Source organism: Malurus melanocephalus, unplaced genomic scaffold, assembly GCF_030028575.1.
Source record: "Malurus melanocephalus ecotype Western Australia unplaced genomic scaffold, MMel_1.1 scaffold_793, whole genome shotgun sequence".
NCBI lineage: Eukaryota > Metazoa > Chordata > Aves > Passeriformes > Maluridae > Malurus > Malurus melanocephalus.
Window position 1 is genome coordinate 1 of NW_026624025.1, and position 15,396 is coordinate 15,396.

Genomic DNA, 15,396 nt, shown 5'->3' on the forward strand with positions numbered 1-15,396 from the left:
CATTCCAAAACACTGCTTCTCAGCAGACTGCCAAAACTTACATGGTTGTTTTTGAGACATCCTTCATGCTGGTCAAGGGGTCAGAGGTATCAGGACAGCGCAAGAGGCACGGAGCAAACACGATGGCCAGGGCGTTGGGGGACATGCGATTCACATCTTCTATCAAAGCCACTCTGAAATCCAACAGCCACAAAAAGAGAGTCTAAGCAGACCTTGCTAGAGTACAAATACCCTGATCACACCTTGCCAGAGTTCCCAAATAACATGTGAGGAGGCCTCTTGACACTCAGCACATACAGCAGTCCAAAGAAGCTTTAAAATTATTTCACACYTACTAAGTAGCYAACATTTCATGTATCAGAAGAAGGRYCAGGGAGCCACCCAGGTTACACTAGTCTGGTAGCCTCTGGTAGCCTCTCAAAACTACGCCTGGTGATTCAGTGCCTCCTCTTCAAAAACTCCTTTTGCCCATGTTCAGAGGGCCACTTGGAAAATCCTCCAGTTCCTTGGGTAAGAGCAGCCCCTTTACCAACACCAGTTATCCCTGCTCCTGGAACTCACATATGTTCATCCTCAGTTCATTCCAAGCCCCTCTGCCTAAATCCTGGTGCTCAGTTGATTCACCAAGGCTTTGAGATCTACCTTGTCTTCAAAGCTTTTCTTACCAGCTTTGATCCAAATACACCAGGTGGCAGAAGTAACCACGCACCTGCTTATAAGCACAACTACCAGCTTCAATTCTTTTGTTTCTAAACCCACAGCACAATCCCTACACTTACATTGAAGGGGTTTAACACATTAGAAAGCTTCCAAGAAGTATTCAGAATCCCAGTTTCTTTACAAATGAAGAAATCAAACTCCTTACTTGACAAGATGGAAGATGAGTCGTTCCAAGGTATTATGATTTGCTTGTGGGAGTTGTTCCAGGACACTGTAAATGGCACAGAGTTGCTCCTGTTTTTCTGGCAGTTCTGCACAAAGGGAGGAAGCACAAGATTGTAACTGCTGTGCAAAGCTAGTGGAAAGCTAAAAATTCCTAAATTCTGATAAATCTTACTATCATTTCATTTACTAACTGTTATAATTGAATGTTAAAGTAACCCCTTGTGGCGCCGCAGTTTTCCTGGATTTTTAGATAGTGCAGTCATCAAGTGACACACCAAGCACTCCAACAATATCTAGGGTGCCTTAATGCCACTGAAGTTAAAGGAATCCAGGGATATAAAGTATCTGTATATCCAGATCTGGTTCAGAAGAACAAGAAGAAAAACCTGCCTGAAAGGAAACTTATTCACATGCTTATTCACTCTTCTTGGAAACAGCAGCTATAAGTGATATATTAAAAAATAAAAACAAGGAATCCTGAAGCAAGATCAAGTAAGCTAGAAGAGAAATTCCCTGAAAAGTTTTTTCCTGTAAAATACCTAAAATGATTGCTGTCAGTGCAGTGAAAGGATGTGTTTAGTCAGCAGGAGGATCTTAAGAATTTCCCTTCCCAAGGACACAATGGGTTAAAGAAGAAATGTTTGAAGAATTGCTTCAAAACCTACCTACAGCTCTGAGAAAATCATTGTACTGTGCCGAGGTCATCAGTGGGTCTGGCAACTCCCTCAGCCACTGCTTAAGGATCCCTGTGATGGTGTGAATAGGGTAATTCTCCAGTTTCACCGAGTTTGGGTCTGAAAAGAAATGTTTTATTTAGAGCAGTTCATTCCTTTGATTCACACACTGAGACGCCATAGAAATAAGATTAGAAACATTCAAATCTCCAGTTCACAGAATTCAAATGGCAATTCAGAAGAAAAGAAAAGGCAAAAGATAGTAATTTAAAGGTAGTAAGCAGCTTTTGGCAGCCAGCAAAATAATACAGCCTGCACAGTAAGTAAAAAGCTGTTTTCAAAACACTAAGCAGTGCCAGATATTTCCAGATAGAAGAGAATTGCAGGAAAAACTGATATAATGCAATGAAGTGCCAAGGGTGGACAACACTGCCTGACCTTCTTGCAGCAACTGCTTCAGCTCCTTCATGCGATTTGCTGATCCTGATTTCCTGTAGATGCCTTCTGTGTAGAGCCCGTGCATCTCCACGTACTCCAGCAGCTTCTCCATGACAATGGGCACCGAGTTCCTCTCGCTGGTCAGGGAGCTCACACACACCCCAAAGTGCCGGGGCTCTGTGTCCTGCTCGCTCTGCAGTTGATATAGGTGTGACACCACCATGAATTCCTGTTCCTGAGCTAGAAAATGCCCTTGCTTCCTGCTACAATTACTTTATGCTTCTAGAAACTAAAGCTGAGGGTTTTATTCCAGCTTGCTACATGCCTTTGATCACAAGGCAGATTTCCTGAGCTGCAGACATAAGGAATCTTTATGGTTCATACTGAAGGATTTCTTCATCAGTTTGTCCAACACTGCACATGCACACTGACAGAAGGGCTCCTAAATTAGCTTAAGCACCACCCTCAGAAGATGGCTCTGCTCCTGCAAGTGCAGGGCCCCTCTCTGACTACATGTAGACAGAGAAGGGAACTGTTGAAGCCATTTTTATTCAGTGCACTGAATAAAATTTGGATGTTCACTGTTCACTTGATGGGAAATTAGGGCAGCATTTTTGGACGCACCACTTATGGTCCCACAGAACCCCATCCTAGACCCACAGGCCTTACCTTTTTCCCACAGGAGGTACAGCTGTTCTGGATTTTGGACATGCACTTCTTGTGACAAGTCAACTTGCAAACTAGAGAGAGAAGCAATTGTTACAAGCATTCAGATCACATTAAAACACTTTGCATTGTCTTACCCAGTTTCTACATGGCCTGTTCACCAAGGCCCAACTGTAGCAGCCAGAGCTACAAGCAATCTGCAAGTGGTAATTTGAGCAGCAGGAATGAGGTGTGTGCACTCACCACTGCACAGACAGGCCTTCTCCATGGGCCAGATGTAGGAGGAGCAGTGCTCACACGACTGCCGGATGCTCACTTGGTAGCTCGTGAACACGTGGCCATTGTGCTCCTCAATCTGGTGAGAGACACCAAGGAAACAGTGAACTTTTTGCCTTTTTAAAACTACTAGCTCAGATTTTCCACTTTTATTTTACAATTACAGCTGAAAGCTTTCACCCTGACACCAAATTCACCCTATCTTAAGGCAGTTGGGTTTGCTGGAAAATTTCCTAATTGACTCACTGCCTTAAAGTTCACAACTATTATTATTATTATTATTATTATTATTATTATTATTATTATTATTATTATTGTTGTTACTACTTCTACTACTAATAATAATAATAGTAATAATAATAATAATAGTTTTCTTTTAAATAACCCATGATTGAGAAAGCCTTTAGACTCTAAAAGAAGCCATGGACTCAACCAAGAAAATGCTCAAGCACCACCTATCACTGCATGAGCAAGATCTCTGCTTTGTGAAAACCAGTTTTATATTGCCACAGCTTCATAAAAGAGGCAAGTGAATGAGCATGCAAAACAAACCAGAACATCAGTACAAAATCAAGCTCTTCAAAGGGCATTTGTGTTTTGTGAGGACTTGGATTACTGCAAAAAGAAAGAACTTACTGCACGATCCTGTTTCCGTTTCTTCTTCTGGGCTTTGGTTTGCTGCAGCAGGAAACAAAACTGGTCTTAATCTTTGAAATTCAGACATTCCATTTTTTTTCTCCCCTATTGAGTTTCCCAGACTTTACTTCACCTTCAGACATTCGAAACACTATCCTGCAGCTTCAGCTTGGTTTGAGGGTTGTCTGAGCTCACACTATCAACTTCCTAAAAACCACCTGAGCTCACTGCCTGATGACAAAGCAACTCCATCTCTCAAACCTCCAGAGAACTCCTAAGTTTTTACCAAAGAAAATGCAAACTTTCAGATGCTGAAAATATTAAGTTAAAAAACAATTCCAAAAGAAGTGTATCAGCAATCAGAATTTGTTACACACATGATGTGCACGTGGCAAGTGTTTCCCAAATAATAAAAAGTGCCATGGAAAAGGTTTCTGAGGTAATACAAGTCCTGTATATTAAGAGAGCAACAGTGTTTCATCATCCCATAAACCAATAACAGAATAACTTTAATACCTTGGGCTGCTCAGATTCCTCTTTCTTTGTATATCCTCTGATGAATTCATCCAGAAGGGATTGAAAGAGATTCAAAACCAGCTTGACTTCTTTCTCTTCCCTTTTTTTGGCCAGGTTTGTAACTAGGAGCTGGTAATTTTCCACCAGATCTTTGTAGCCAACATGGATTTGCCCATTCTAGAGAAGGAAAAACACTTGTCAGACATTTTTTTTTTGCTACTGTTCAGACAGTTTGGTATTTTGATGTACTTAAAGTTCAGGGGTGAGAAAGCACAGCCATGATCAAAGTCAAAGATAACAGCCCATGACAGAAACAAGTTAACACACTTCCCTCCTGCACTGTCCAACAGCACTTGGCTGAGACAAGGCAGTGTCAGAAGAATATTGGAAAAGCTGTTGGCACCTCTTTGGTGTTTGAACACGGCAGCATTAAGAGGCTGAAGACAGCAAAATCCATCCATTTCTAAAAATAAATTTATGGCTGAGTGAATGAGAAAAGGGAAACAAAGCCAGCTGCTTGAGATTACAGCAGAACCATAAAATGAGTCTAACATTCAGCTTTGAATTCTAGGCTAAGAACTGCTGAACTGCTTTGTTGAAGAGCTGCAGGCCAAGCCTTGAACCTGCACACTCAATTCATTTATCACCTGCCAACTTTCCTTTATTGAGACTTACTACTTACAGGAGCAGAGTACATAGTCTTGATGTTTCCTCTGAACTTCTCTGTGGCTTCAAAAAACAAACATTCAACACCAGACTTCTGGGAGCGTAAGTCATTGATCTAGGAAAAAAAAGCATCTGCATCAGATTTTGTTAAAACAAGAACATCTGAGCAGAGTTGAGCTTTAGTGGCTGGGCTTAGTCATCCATGACCATTCCAGTTATTTAAAACTACGTTTCTTAATGCACTGTGTTGATGATACAAAACAGGGCAGTCAGGTAGCTGGGCTTTAGAGAACTCTCTGTTTACTTACAACTCTTGCTTTTCAAAATACTTTTGGCTGTTGCAAACAAACAAAAAACTAACATGAATGCCCTGAGTATTTAATGCAATATAATGCATTCAGAGACTTGAAAAAAAGAACAGGAAGAGCCATAATGCAAACTTAGTCAAACCATCCAATCAATCCCCCTTTGCTTTAGATTATAACCCAGACATGCACCTAGAACAGCAGGCTTTAAAATTTCACACCAACAGTGAACAAAGACTTAAATTATATCAAGGGTGAGAGCCTTTCACCTTGTTGAGGAGGAACTCATCGAGGTGTTTGAGCTCGTTGGCATTGGCGATCTCGCGGACCATGGATGCGCGCCAGTTCTGAGACACGCTGGAGATCTTGCTGATCTTTATGGTTCTGTTCTTCTTTGCTTTGCTGCTCTCCTTCCCGTGGCGCTCCCCGGCCTGGGGGCGGCCCGGCTGCCCCGAAGAACCTGCCAAGGAAATGAAATAAAGCAGAGTGACTGAATTGTTTCCTCACAGAAAAGACGCACCATGCTGAGGGTTAAATCACCCAAACTCACCTTCTGGAGCTTTCTGGGCTCCTCCTGTGTCTGGAAAGGGGACACAAGATATGAGGGAGAGGCCGTCTCCTTCCTCAATCACATCAGAACTCTCCTTTGCAATTTTCTTGTCTGGCTTTTTCCCCAAAAGTCTACGCAAAGGGCTTTTGAAGGCAGACCTGAATACAAAAGCAGATACAAGTTTGTCCCATTAGCAATGAAAGCTGGCTCTGCTACCAGAACAGGATCTTAACAATAACCCACAACAGGATTCTCAGCTATGGGGAACATTTAAAACCCAACCTGCAGAAAAACTGAGCAGCACAAAAAAGGAAAGACAATGTGAAAGCACAGCTGAACTTTCTGGCATTTACAAGATCAGAGCTCTACCTTCAGCACACACAGAGACAACACCTCACATATCCAAAACATCAGTTCTGGCTCAGGAAGTCCCTGGGCTGCAGAATGCCAGAGGCTGGGAAGCAGCACTACATGCTTGCTGGGCTCTTCAGCTTTTCTCTTGGTGTTGGATTACACTACATGAACCTTTGATCCGAGCTGTAATGGTTCTCATTTTAAAAAGAACCAGTTCAAAGAAAGTGTTATGCAAGAAGCAGAGGATCTGTTCCTCAGCAGGGTCAGATATCATGGTCAGAGCAACACGAAGCAGCAACACAGCCATCATGTAGCTGATGCCAACTTGTGCCTCTCCACAATCACAGTCTCAAGGTGCCCAATTCAAGTACCAGTAGAAACTCCCTTTTTTTTTTTTCATTTTCTCACACACAGCACATACTTGGCATCCACTTGCTGACTTGCTGGCTGCATTGGAACAGCCGTGTCCAAAGTAGGGAAGTGGTCACTGGGCTTCTTCTGCCCAAGGTATTTCTTGTTGCCTTTTTCTTCTTCTATTGGATCTGGTGATTGCTACAGGAGAGAGGAGTCAAAAACTGCATAGTGAGTGACAAAGATTCTTTAAATGGTTTTAAAACCTAGAATGGTGAAAAAAGTTTGTTTCATCAAGACAAAACACTTTACCCAATAGGTATTAGCTATTATACCCTAAGAACCAAGTATATTTAATGTTTTGATCAAGGATCTATTTATTAAAGTTCAAGTCTTCAAATTATTGTATACTACTTGCTGATGATTGTTTTTATATGGATCTGAAGGAACACAGAAACAGATAAGTATTCACATATCTGTAGTATGCACTACAGATAAGTATTCACAAATAATACTATTTATAGACAATGACAAGTATAAATAAATATGATAGCATCAATACCTGGTTCATGGCAACAGCCTGGGCCAGTGTTGAGAGGTCACTTAATGAAGCTGAACTCCCCTTCTTCCTGTAAAGAGATGAGTTTCAGAACATACATTTTAATAAAATCTGTGGCCTCTTCACATTTTTTAAATAACCCACGTATCAGTGCAACATCTAAGACAGAACCCTGGGCAGCCCTTGCAATTCACTTTTAAATGCAAAATAGAGAAGTAAAAATGCATGGGAATGTCAGATTTCCTGTCATATCAGAGGGATGATGCTYGCAAACTGCAGGTCACTAAAATCTTGTTTTCAATGGGTAAAAGACACATGAAAATAAACTCCACACTCTATTTCAACTAAAGCCCTGACTCTCCATTTTAAGTCAGCCAGGCAGGCTTTGAATCTTTTGTGAGCTTCTGAAAACATTCTGCCCATACAGATTCACTGCAGGACTGGGAGCCAAGAAAAGCTGGAGTGGTTCACAGCTCCATTTGCTCCCATAACACGGCCCAAATGTACAGGCTCTCAGGAGCTCTCCATCTATTTCTAAACACCACAGATATCTGTTTTCTGTAAAGTGAGAAAAAAACCACCTGCCCTTACTCTAGCTCATCCTGAGGAGATTTGTCCACACGGATCCTTCCATCCAAAGACTGACTCAGCACATCATTCTGGCCAGCATCAGACTGTCTCTTTCCTTTCCACTTCTCTCTCTTGTACTTCAGCTTCTCTGGGTCATCCACATATCTCTGGATTGCAGAAGTGGGACTGTCCAGGTCTTTGGTTGCCCTCTGACGCCTGTTTTTCTCTGCCCAGGTGTCAGCAGGGCYCTGAAAGCTCCCGGTAGCAGACAGSGTGTTACGAACATTCAGTGCAAGATCTGTCGGCCTTGCAGGGCAATTAAAGCTTTGGCTGCCTTTTATTTGGTTATTTTGATTCCCTTGTGTTTTCGTTCTGTCAGCTGCTGTGTCCTCTGCTTCTGACCCGGGTGGCTGCTCAGGAGCAGAACCACTTTCTTTYATCTCACTCGACGGTGGAATGTCTGAAAGAGGTTTTTCTTCGCTTGGACTTTTCTCTCCCTCGCCACTTCCCTGAAGGATATTATCTTCTTGTGCTGTGGATTTCTCTGGCACTGGAGCAATTTCCAGGGCCTCTTCAGAAACAGTTGGCTCCTCATGGCACTGTGAAGATGGACCTTCAAAGGACAGGAGCACATGTTTGTTCTGCAAGTCATTGTGTTCCAGCCCCCTCTGCCGACGGGATTCCCGCTTCTCCCGGCTGTGGATTACTCTCTCTGAGCCCTCTGTCGTGCTCTTCTGGGTTAACATGGCTTTCTCAGATGAGCTCAGGTTTTCAGCTTGCTCATTTTGAGCTTGATCTTCATCTTCAACAGCTTGATCTGGCTCTGCCTCGTGTTTCACAGGCAGCTCATCTGTTGCTGGCTCACTCTGTTCTTCCTTGCCTGTATCATCCTCTTTGTTTTCATCTTCCTGCATTTCTCTCTGCTTTTCTTCAGCTTTCTGCCTTTCTGCAACCATTTTCTGGTATCTGTTAAGAATTTTTGGGAGAAAAACATAAATCCTTAATGCTCAGGGATAAAAAAACCCAACAACCCAGCTGCTTAAATGGGGCCCAAACAGCAATACAGACCCAAAGTGCACCTACACTGGGACTGCAGAGAGGTGTCTGCTTGTCAGGACTGGCAGCATCAGCGCAGCTCAGCTGAATAAAGCTCAAGTCCTGAACACTTCTCCAGTGTCCACACACCCCTCATTACTTGGTACTGACAGAAATAGCAAATGGCAATAACCACCTTTAAAGTTCATGGAACCCCAGAGTGGTTTGGGTTGGGAGGGACCTCAAAGATCATCTCAATCCCATTYCCCTGCCATGGGCARGGACACCTTCTACTATCCCAGGGTGCTCCAAGCCCCATCCAACCTGGCCTTGGACACTTCCAGGGATGCAGGGGCAGCCACAGCATCCTTGGGTAACAATTTACTAAGCTCTTTACTAAGTCAACCCATCACACAAACTGAACATGGCAGGTGAAGCTGAGGAGGAAGGTGACTAAATGGATGTTTCACATCACATTGCTCCTTCCCCTTTACCTCTTACGCTGCAGGTACCCCCTGACCAGGGCCTGCAGGAGACAAACTCTCCTCCTGTGCTGCAGGAAGCGTTTGCGCTGCCGGTGCCGCCTCCAGGCTGCCTGGATCTCGATGGCAGCGTTGTTCCTCTGCAGGGCCATCCTGACACAGCGGGAGCGCCAGCATGCCTGGGAAGGGACATTTTGGAAGTGAGGGAAGGCTTCCTCAAGGTGGGGAGTGTTACAGGACAGAGTTTGTTGTTATGAAGGTAAGGTTGGCAATTCTTGAAGATACCTGTAAAACAATGGCTGCCTGGCGCGTCCTGAGAAAGCGCCTCCTTTCCAAAACCATCTTGAGCCAGCTCTGAAGGAGGATGATTTTCCTGATCACTTCTTTGTGTAGTGTATCCTGTAGTATCTGCCGTTCAGCTTCTTTCATAAAAACCTGGTCAGTTAAAGAAAAGTTCATCAAGAAGCCCCCACTGGAGGTATAATAAGATAATAGTTTGCTATCATCACATCACACTTTACCAGGTGACAGCTTGCACCAAAAATTAAAAGCCCTTTTAAATTTCAGAGTTTGGATTCTAAAAGATAATACTTTTCCTTACAGCCTTCAAATCACAGAACCTCTCTAAAATGAAAACATTGACCTGTTTGACAAATGCCAATAGCAATCATTTCCCAAACGGTATCTATGTAACAGGGATTTGTAGTGAAGAAACCAGGTTGGCACCAAAACCAAGGAGTCAAGTTTAATCTCTGTGTCAATACTTGCAAGAGGTAAAATTTAGGCCAATTTAGGTACAAAATGCAGAGAAGAGTAACACTTGTAAATGAACTGCACTGAATTTTGCATGTGCAGTAGTATTTTATTGCCTTACAGAAAGTTTCACAGACCTTGGTCTTCCCTATTTGATAGTAGTTTTCGTTCAGTTTGAGTTTATTCAAATAAGCACAAATGTCTTCCTTGGAGGCTTTGGCATTTTTGGGCAGTAACACCTGAAACTGGTCGATGAATTCCTGTGAAAAGCAAACACAGCAAGAGGCCAAAGTTAGAAGACAACTCATAAGCTTAGAGTTTTAGCTTTAAAATACAAATCTATTTAAGACACTGAAGCTACAGGGATCTGAAAGTATTCACCTCTCACTCCAAACTGAGCTACTTTTCCATGTGAAATGCAGGCTTCAGTCAGCCTCCAGTTATGGGAAAGATCACCTGTATGTGATCTCTAAACCTACAGAGACCTACAGAGAGCTCTTTACAGAAAACTAATTCCCACATGGAGACAGCACTGTCTGATCACACTCAGAATGTTTTCCTTCATGCAGCCAGGAAGAATTTACTGGCAGATGACTCACACAATAGTTCAACTACAACTTTTTACCATGCAGGCTCTCTCAAAACTACAGTGTATTTTTACAGCTCACCCCAAGTGGTTATGAGCTTCATATGAAGAGACATAGAAGACAAGGCAAAGGTGTGTTTTCCAAAGAGAGTAAATATTTCTGAAAGCACAGTCCACTTCCAGCTCCCACCATACCTGGAATGTGTATTTGGCACTGTAGCCAGACCTCCTGATCCGCACAGTTTCCAGCATGCCCGTGTACCGTAACTGCTGCAGCACCAAATTTTCATCAAACAGCATCTCCTTCTGTAAAACAGCAGCAGAAAACAGCCAGTGAGTGTCWGAAGAGCCCACCTGCYGTCGTAGGACAGCACATTTTCTTCYCACACCTTGGTTACCTTGCCCCTGCACACAGAGTGACAGTGAACAAGCTGAAATAAAGAGATGAAAGGCTCGAGGGCTGGGTGTCAGCAGAGCTCAGCTCTGAGGCAGCCTCACCTTCTCTGCATTGGAGCGGATGCAGCGGATGAAGAATGGCTCAGCTCGACCCAGTGTCTCCAGCAACTTGTTAAGTGAAGTCTGAAATGAAACAGCCACAGAAGTTTTTCTTCAGATCTCAGCATTTTGAGTGGTTTGAAGCAGGACAGCTTCTGCCCTGAGGAATCTAAGGTTGTTTCAGATCTGATGATTATAAAACATCCACACACATATTCTCCCATATTGYAGACACATCCATGTATTTGGCATTTGCTTTTAGCTTTTCTCAASAGAATTTAAAGCAGGGTTTGTACATGCTCTAACAGTAGCACTGGATGTGCACACAAGGATGGTCATACAGAGAACTGACACATTCCATGGCATCTCAAAATGTACCCTGACTTTAATCAAGCAATAACCCCACATCAAACAAATCCCAAGAATAAAATCCACTTTGTTTTCCAAGCAAGACCAGCCTAGAGCAGCCCAGGAGGGTCTGTCCCCTACCTGGAACTGGGCACTTATGCTGGGGGGTTTCTTCTTCTTGTGCAAGTGCAAAAGGGACTTTGTGGTCCGATCGTGCAGGGTCATGCTCATGATGAGCTTCAGAGATTTGGAATCCAGCAAGTTCTACAAGAAAGTTTCCATAATCAACAAAGTGCAAGTCTCTCAACTAAAAGGGAAATATTTGTCTGAAATGAGTCAGAATGAAACCAGCTACCCAGAGTTCCACATTCAATGGCATGTTACATTTCATGATGATTTCTATTTTGGGTCAGAGCACTTCTTAGGAGTAAAACTGTTCCATTGCCCTGTCCCAAGAGTGCAAGGTGAACAAGGGGAATCATATAATCACTGCATCTGTCTTCCCTGACTTGAAGTGAATTTATTCATTAATGGTATCTCCAGTCTAACTGAATAACTCATATTAAGGTGAACATTTACCTATTTTTTAGCTTGTCAGGGTAAATAACAAAACTTTCCTACACTATGAAACAGTTCTGAAGTGAGTTTTATCAATTAAAATGAAGTCCACAGAGCAAAAAAAAAGAAAGCCAAACTGAGAGAAATCTAAATTTTCTGATTAACTTTACCTTGGGAATGATCTGCTTTTGCTTGACACCTCTACTTTTCCTGTTAAAATATTAAAGATCATTTAAGAAAAAACAATACACATGATTTTTGATTATTTAAGCAAGCCATAAGTTGGTGCAATTTATGAGGTAAGACGAAGGACGGAAGAAAATGAGCACAACAGCACCAGGGTGTGTTCATGCATGTCTCTTGCAAGTGATCAATGCAAGAAATGCAAACTGCTTTGCAACAAGAACAATTTTTTTTTTTTTCTTACATAAACTCTGTAGGTAKTGGAAGCTTGTGAAACATTTTCAACAAAAGTGAAACATTTTCTCTGTGGTTATAGCTATTCCAAACTGCCCTGTTGCATAGACTACTGTAGTGTGAGTTATTGTCTTTAGCAGAGAATAATAAACTCTCATTATAACACAAAGGCTATAAATTAAATAAAATAAAAATATTGATTCAGAAGTTGCAGCTGCTTGCACCAGAAGCTCTGTAGAAGCACCCAACTGCTCGAGGAGGACAATGCATGTCCCAGCACACAGAAATGTCTGAGCAGGACACACAACTCAGGCACAGCTCTCTTGCACACACAGAAGGTGAAGAAGTGGAAATTCTCACCAACAAAGTGCAGTTCACACCCTCTTGGTTCAAAGCTTGCTAACTCTGTGATACAGAGCAGGTTCCTGCTGTGTGCCACCCAGTGTACAGTTACTCATTATACAACAGAGCACAGATTCATTTCCTTACACATGCATTGAACTGCACATGTAGAAACCCTAAATCCAGGAATATATCCAGCATCAGCACCCTGAATTTCAGGAAATCATTTATTGATCTCACTATTGAATRTTTTGCAACAACAAGCTCATACTACATACTTGGGGTTTTTAAAGTAAGTTTACATAAGAAGCAGGTTTAATTTTCAGGTTTAATGAAGCAACTAAGTGCTCTCTATAGCCTGTTTGCAGATAGGATATTTTATTTTTAATTGTCTTGTTTAGTGTTTTTCAAAAGGCAAACACGGGACAAGTATCATTTTTAGGGACTGGAATAACTGCTTGGTTCTTGTTGCACTTTCAAAGAATACCCAGAGCAGCAGGACTCACAGGAGGTGGGAGCGGTGTTGAAGCTGACTGAGAGACCGAAGCAGCTCACAGGGATCATCACCCTGCCAGGGCAGTCCTTTAATACTGGCGATGATTTGTTCATGCATGTCTCTAAAATGATCCACAGCAAAACAAAGGTGGCAAACAGAGATACACAGCCGTGAGAGAGGGGGAAACAAGGAGTTCAAACCCCAACAGGTTCCATCACCAAGTGTGCTGCAAATTGTGCAGGTCAATCCCAGGCTACTTTTGCCTAAACGTGAATGATTTTGGTGACAAATKAGCACTTTCTACTCCATCAGCGCCCTAAAATTAAGTTGCAAGGGTCTCATACTCCATTTACTCTCTAATTCTACCATTTAATGTAAATTYTTGAGTCATCAATTCAGAAAATGGAGGGAAATTTAGCAAAATGGACTTAAAGGGCAGGGAACCCTTCTGGTTAAGCCACCTTTTCAGACASATATAAGCTTCTTTGTAATTTTATACATAAATAAACATTTATTTGATATTTTTATATACTACTTATTAAATTTATTTTATAATTTTATATTTTAAATATATCATAAACATTTTTATATATAAATTAGGCTACTAAAATGAGGCTACTTAAGCAGACTTATTTACATCAGAAAAGTAAAGCTATTARAGGAATACTTGAAGAAATGTTTGGTTTCCTTTCCATTTCAAACTTATTCACATTTAGCTTTTCAAAGTAAGCCTGGGATGGTCCCTAATTCRTGGCAGGTTCCATTCTTTAAGCATGCACCGTGCTTGTGAAGTGCTGTGTCCTGGCACAGAGCTTACCTTCTTTACTCTCCAGAGAGGCACAAACCAAAAATAACAGAAGTGTAAGAATCACTTCTGACTCTTAAAGGGGAGAGCATCTCTGAGCTGCTCTGAGGCAGCAACATTATAACACAGGGCTGCTGTTTCCCTGGGTACTTCTGAACTTTTTTTGAACATCAAGATTCATGACATCCCAAGAAAACAGATCTGTTATGCTGTGACCAATCCTTTCACCCAAATTGGATATTTAGTTCTTTGCTGCCCAGGATGCAGTAATTAGGAAGCAGAATGAAGTCACCACCCATGGCTTCATTTCTCCCAGAGCACGCTCAGAAAGTCAGTGTGTCCTGGAAATGTGCCTCCCTGGCCTGGGAGTTCAGGCCTAATGCTACTTACTTCTTGTTTTCACAAAAAGAAATGATGTCTTGRAAAGCATTTATATCGAAATCCTCAGAACAATCAAATGAGAAATCGAGCACTGAGCGGCTGCAAAAGGAATATGTACAAAGCCTAAATATCCATGGAAAGGCAAATCTCCCTACAGAGATACAGTTCTGTAGGACTGGCTTACATGCCATTGCAAAAAAAAAACCAAAAAAAACCTAGCTTCTGCCCCCTCCAGTGACCCAGACGAGCACACAATGCTAAAAGCAGCACACACAAATCAAAAACCCAGGGGTAAATGGAATTGAAGCTGTCTCCAACATGTGGTGGCATTGGGTCTTACATCAAATAAGCTGGAGTGTTGTTTTGATAGGATTAAAGGGGCCRAAGAAAACAAGACAGAAGAAATAAAACTTGCTTTCCTTGTGGAAAGATCTAGTTGAGATTTGATATATGAAAATCCAACTCGGCAATTCAGCTCATTTCCCTGCAGGGGTTAAGGATGTGTTTCTCACCGATAAACTTTTTCTACCGGTGTATTTGATCTCTGGAGTTCTCCAAGGGGAACTCTGGGTCCTTGACGTACCACTCCTGTTAGGAAATAACCAAAAWTTTGCATTTTGACAAAGAGATGAGCAGACAAAAAATCCCAAACAAACCACCAACTGTAACAAGCAAAATATCTAAGGATCTGGAGATTTTATCAAACACTTTACGAAGCTAGAGCCCTTTGCTTCTCCAACTCCCTTCTACTGGAAACAAAACTGCAGCTACTCAAAGTCAGTAATTAATCCTGAATACTCATTTGATGCTTCAGAGAGGTCTAAGATCAAAACCAGTGATGAGAATGCATACCAGAGCTATCACCCCCAACTTCTACAAACAGGCCTTGAATTTTGTCCCAGCCTGCTGGAAATGCTGCACTAACTGGAGGGGGAAAGCTGAGTGGCCTCAGGTAAAACAGTGAAAATTTCCTCCATGTGTGAACATAAAACCATTTCCACCAGTCAGTACTGATCATCATGTCYCGTTGGTAAGGTTTTGCCACAAACTTGTTCTGCCAGCAGAGCAATTGTAGAGTATTGAGTGTTTTCAGAGCAGTTTCCTGAGCCCTCCCTGCCGTTTTCCAGCCCTCCCTGCCATTTTCCACCCCTACCTGCCATTTTCCACCCCTACCTGCTGTTTTCAAGCTGTACCTCCCGTTTCCTAAGCCCTACCTGCCATTTTCCATACCCTACCTGCTGTTTTCCAGCCC

The 15,396-nt window shown here is 42.3% G+C and overlaps 1 protein-coding gene across 1 annotated transcript in view; it reads right to left on the bottom strand.

Moving 5' to 3' along the window:
- Positions 1-11: 11 nt before the first annotated feature.
- Positions 12-15,396, bottom strand: part of MYO9B (myosin IXB) — a 38,385-nt gene continuing 23,000 nt past the window's right edge. Inside the window, exons 15-38 of the mRNA XM_057385150.1 lie at positions 14,657-14,832; positions 14,154-14,243; positions 12,969-13,079; positions 11,874-11,913; positions 11,287-11,409; positions 10,801-10,881; positions 10,498-10,608; positions 9,854-9,976; positions 9,249-9,398; positions 8,976-9,142; positions 7,468-8,412; positions 6,880-6,946; positions 6,388-6,518; positions 5,613-5,770; positions 5,332-5,522; positions 4,774-4,872; positions 4,092-4,268; positions 3,576-3,617; positions 2,907-3,018; positions 2,667-2,737; positions 1,998-2,190; positions 1,551-1,679; positions 866-971; positions 12-173 (exon numbers count right to left, since the gene is read on the bottom strand). Of these exons, the coding sequence (XP_057241133.1) occupies positions 38-173; positions 866-971; positions 1,551-1,679; positions 1,998-2,190; positions 2,667-2,737; positions 2,907-3,018; positions 3,576-3,617; positions 4,092-4,268; positions 4,774-4,872; positions 5,332-5,522; positions 5,613-5,770; positions 6,388-6,518; positions 6,880-6,946; positions 7,468-8,412; positions 8,976-9,142; positions 9,249-9,398; positions 9,854-9,976; positions 10,498-10,608; positions 10,801-10,881; positions 11,287-11,409; positions 11,874-11,913; positions 12,969-13,079; positions 14,154-14,243; positions 14,657-14,832 (3,729 nt within the window). The 3' untranslated portion in view covers positions 12-37. The remainder of the gene's footprint in view (positions 174-865; positions 972-1,550; positions 1,680-1,997; positions 2,191-2,666; positions 2,738-2,906; positions 3,019-3,575; positions 3,618-4,091; positions 4,269-4,773; positions 4,873-5,331; positions 5,523-5,612; positions 5,771-6,387; positions 6,519-6,879; positions 6,947-7,467; positions 8,413-8,975; positions 9,143-9,248; positions 9,399-9,853; positions 9,977-10,497; positions 10,609-10,800; positions 10,882-11,286; positions 11,410-11,873; positions 11,914-12,968; positions 13,080-14,153; positions 14,244-14,656; positions 14,833-15,396) is intronic.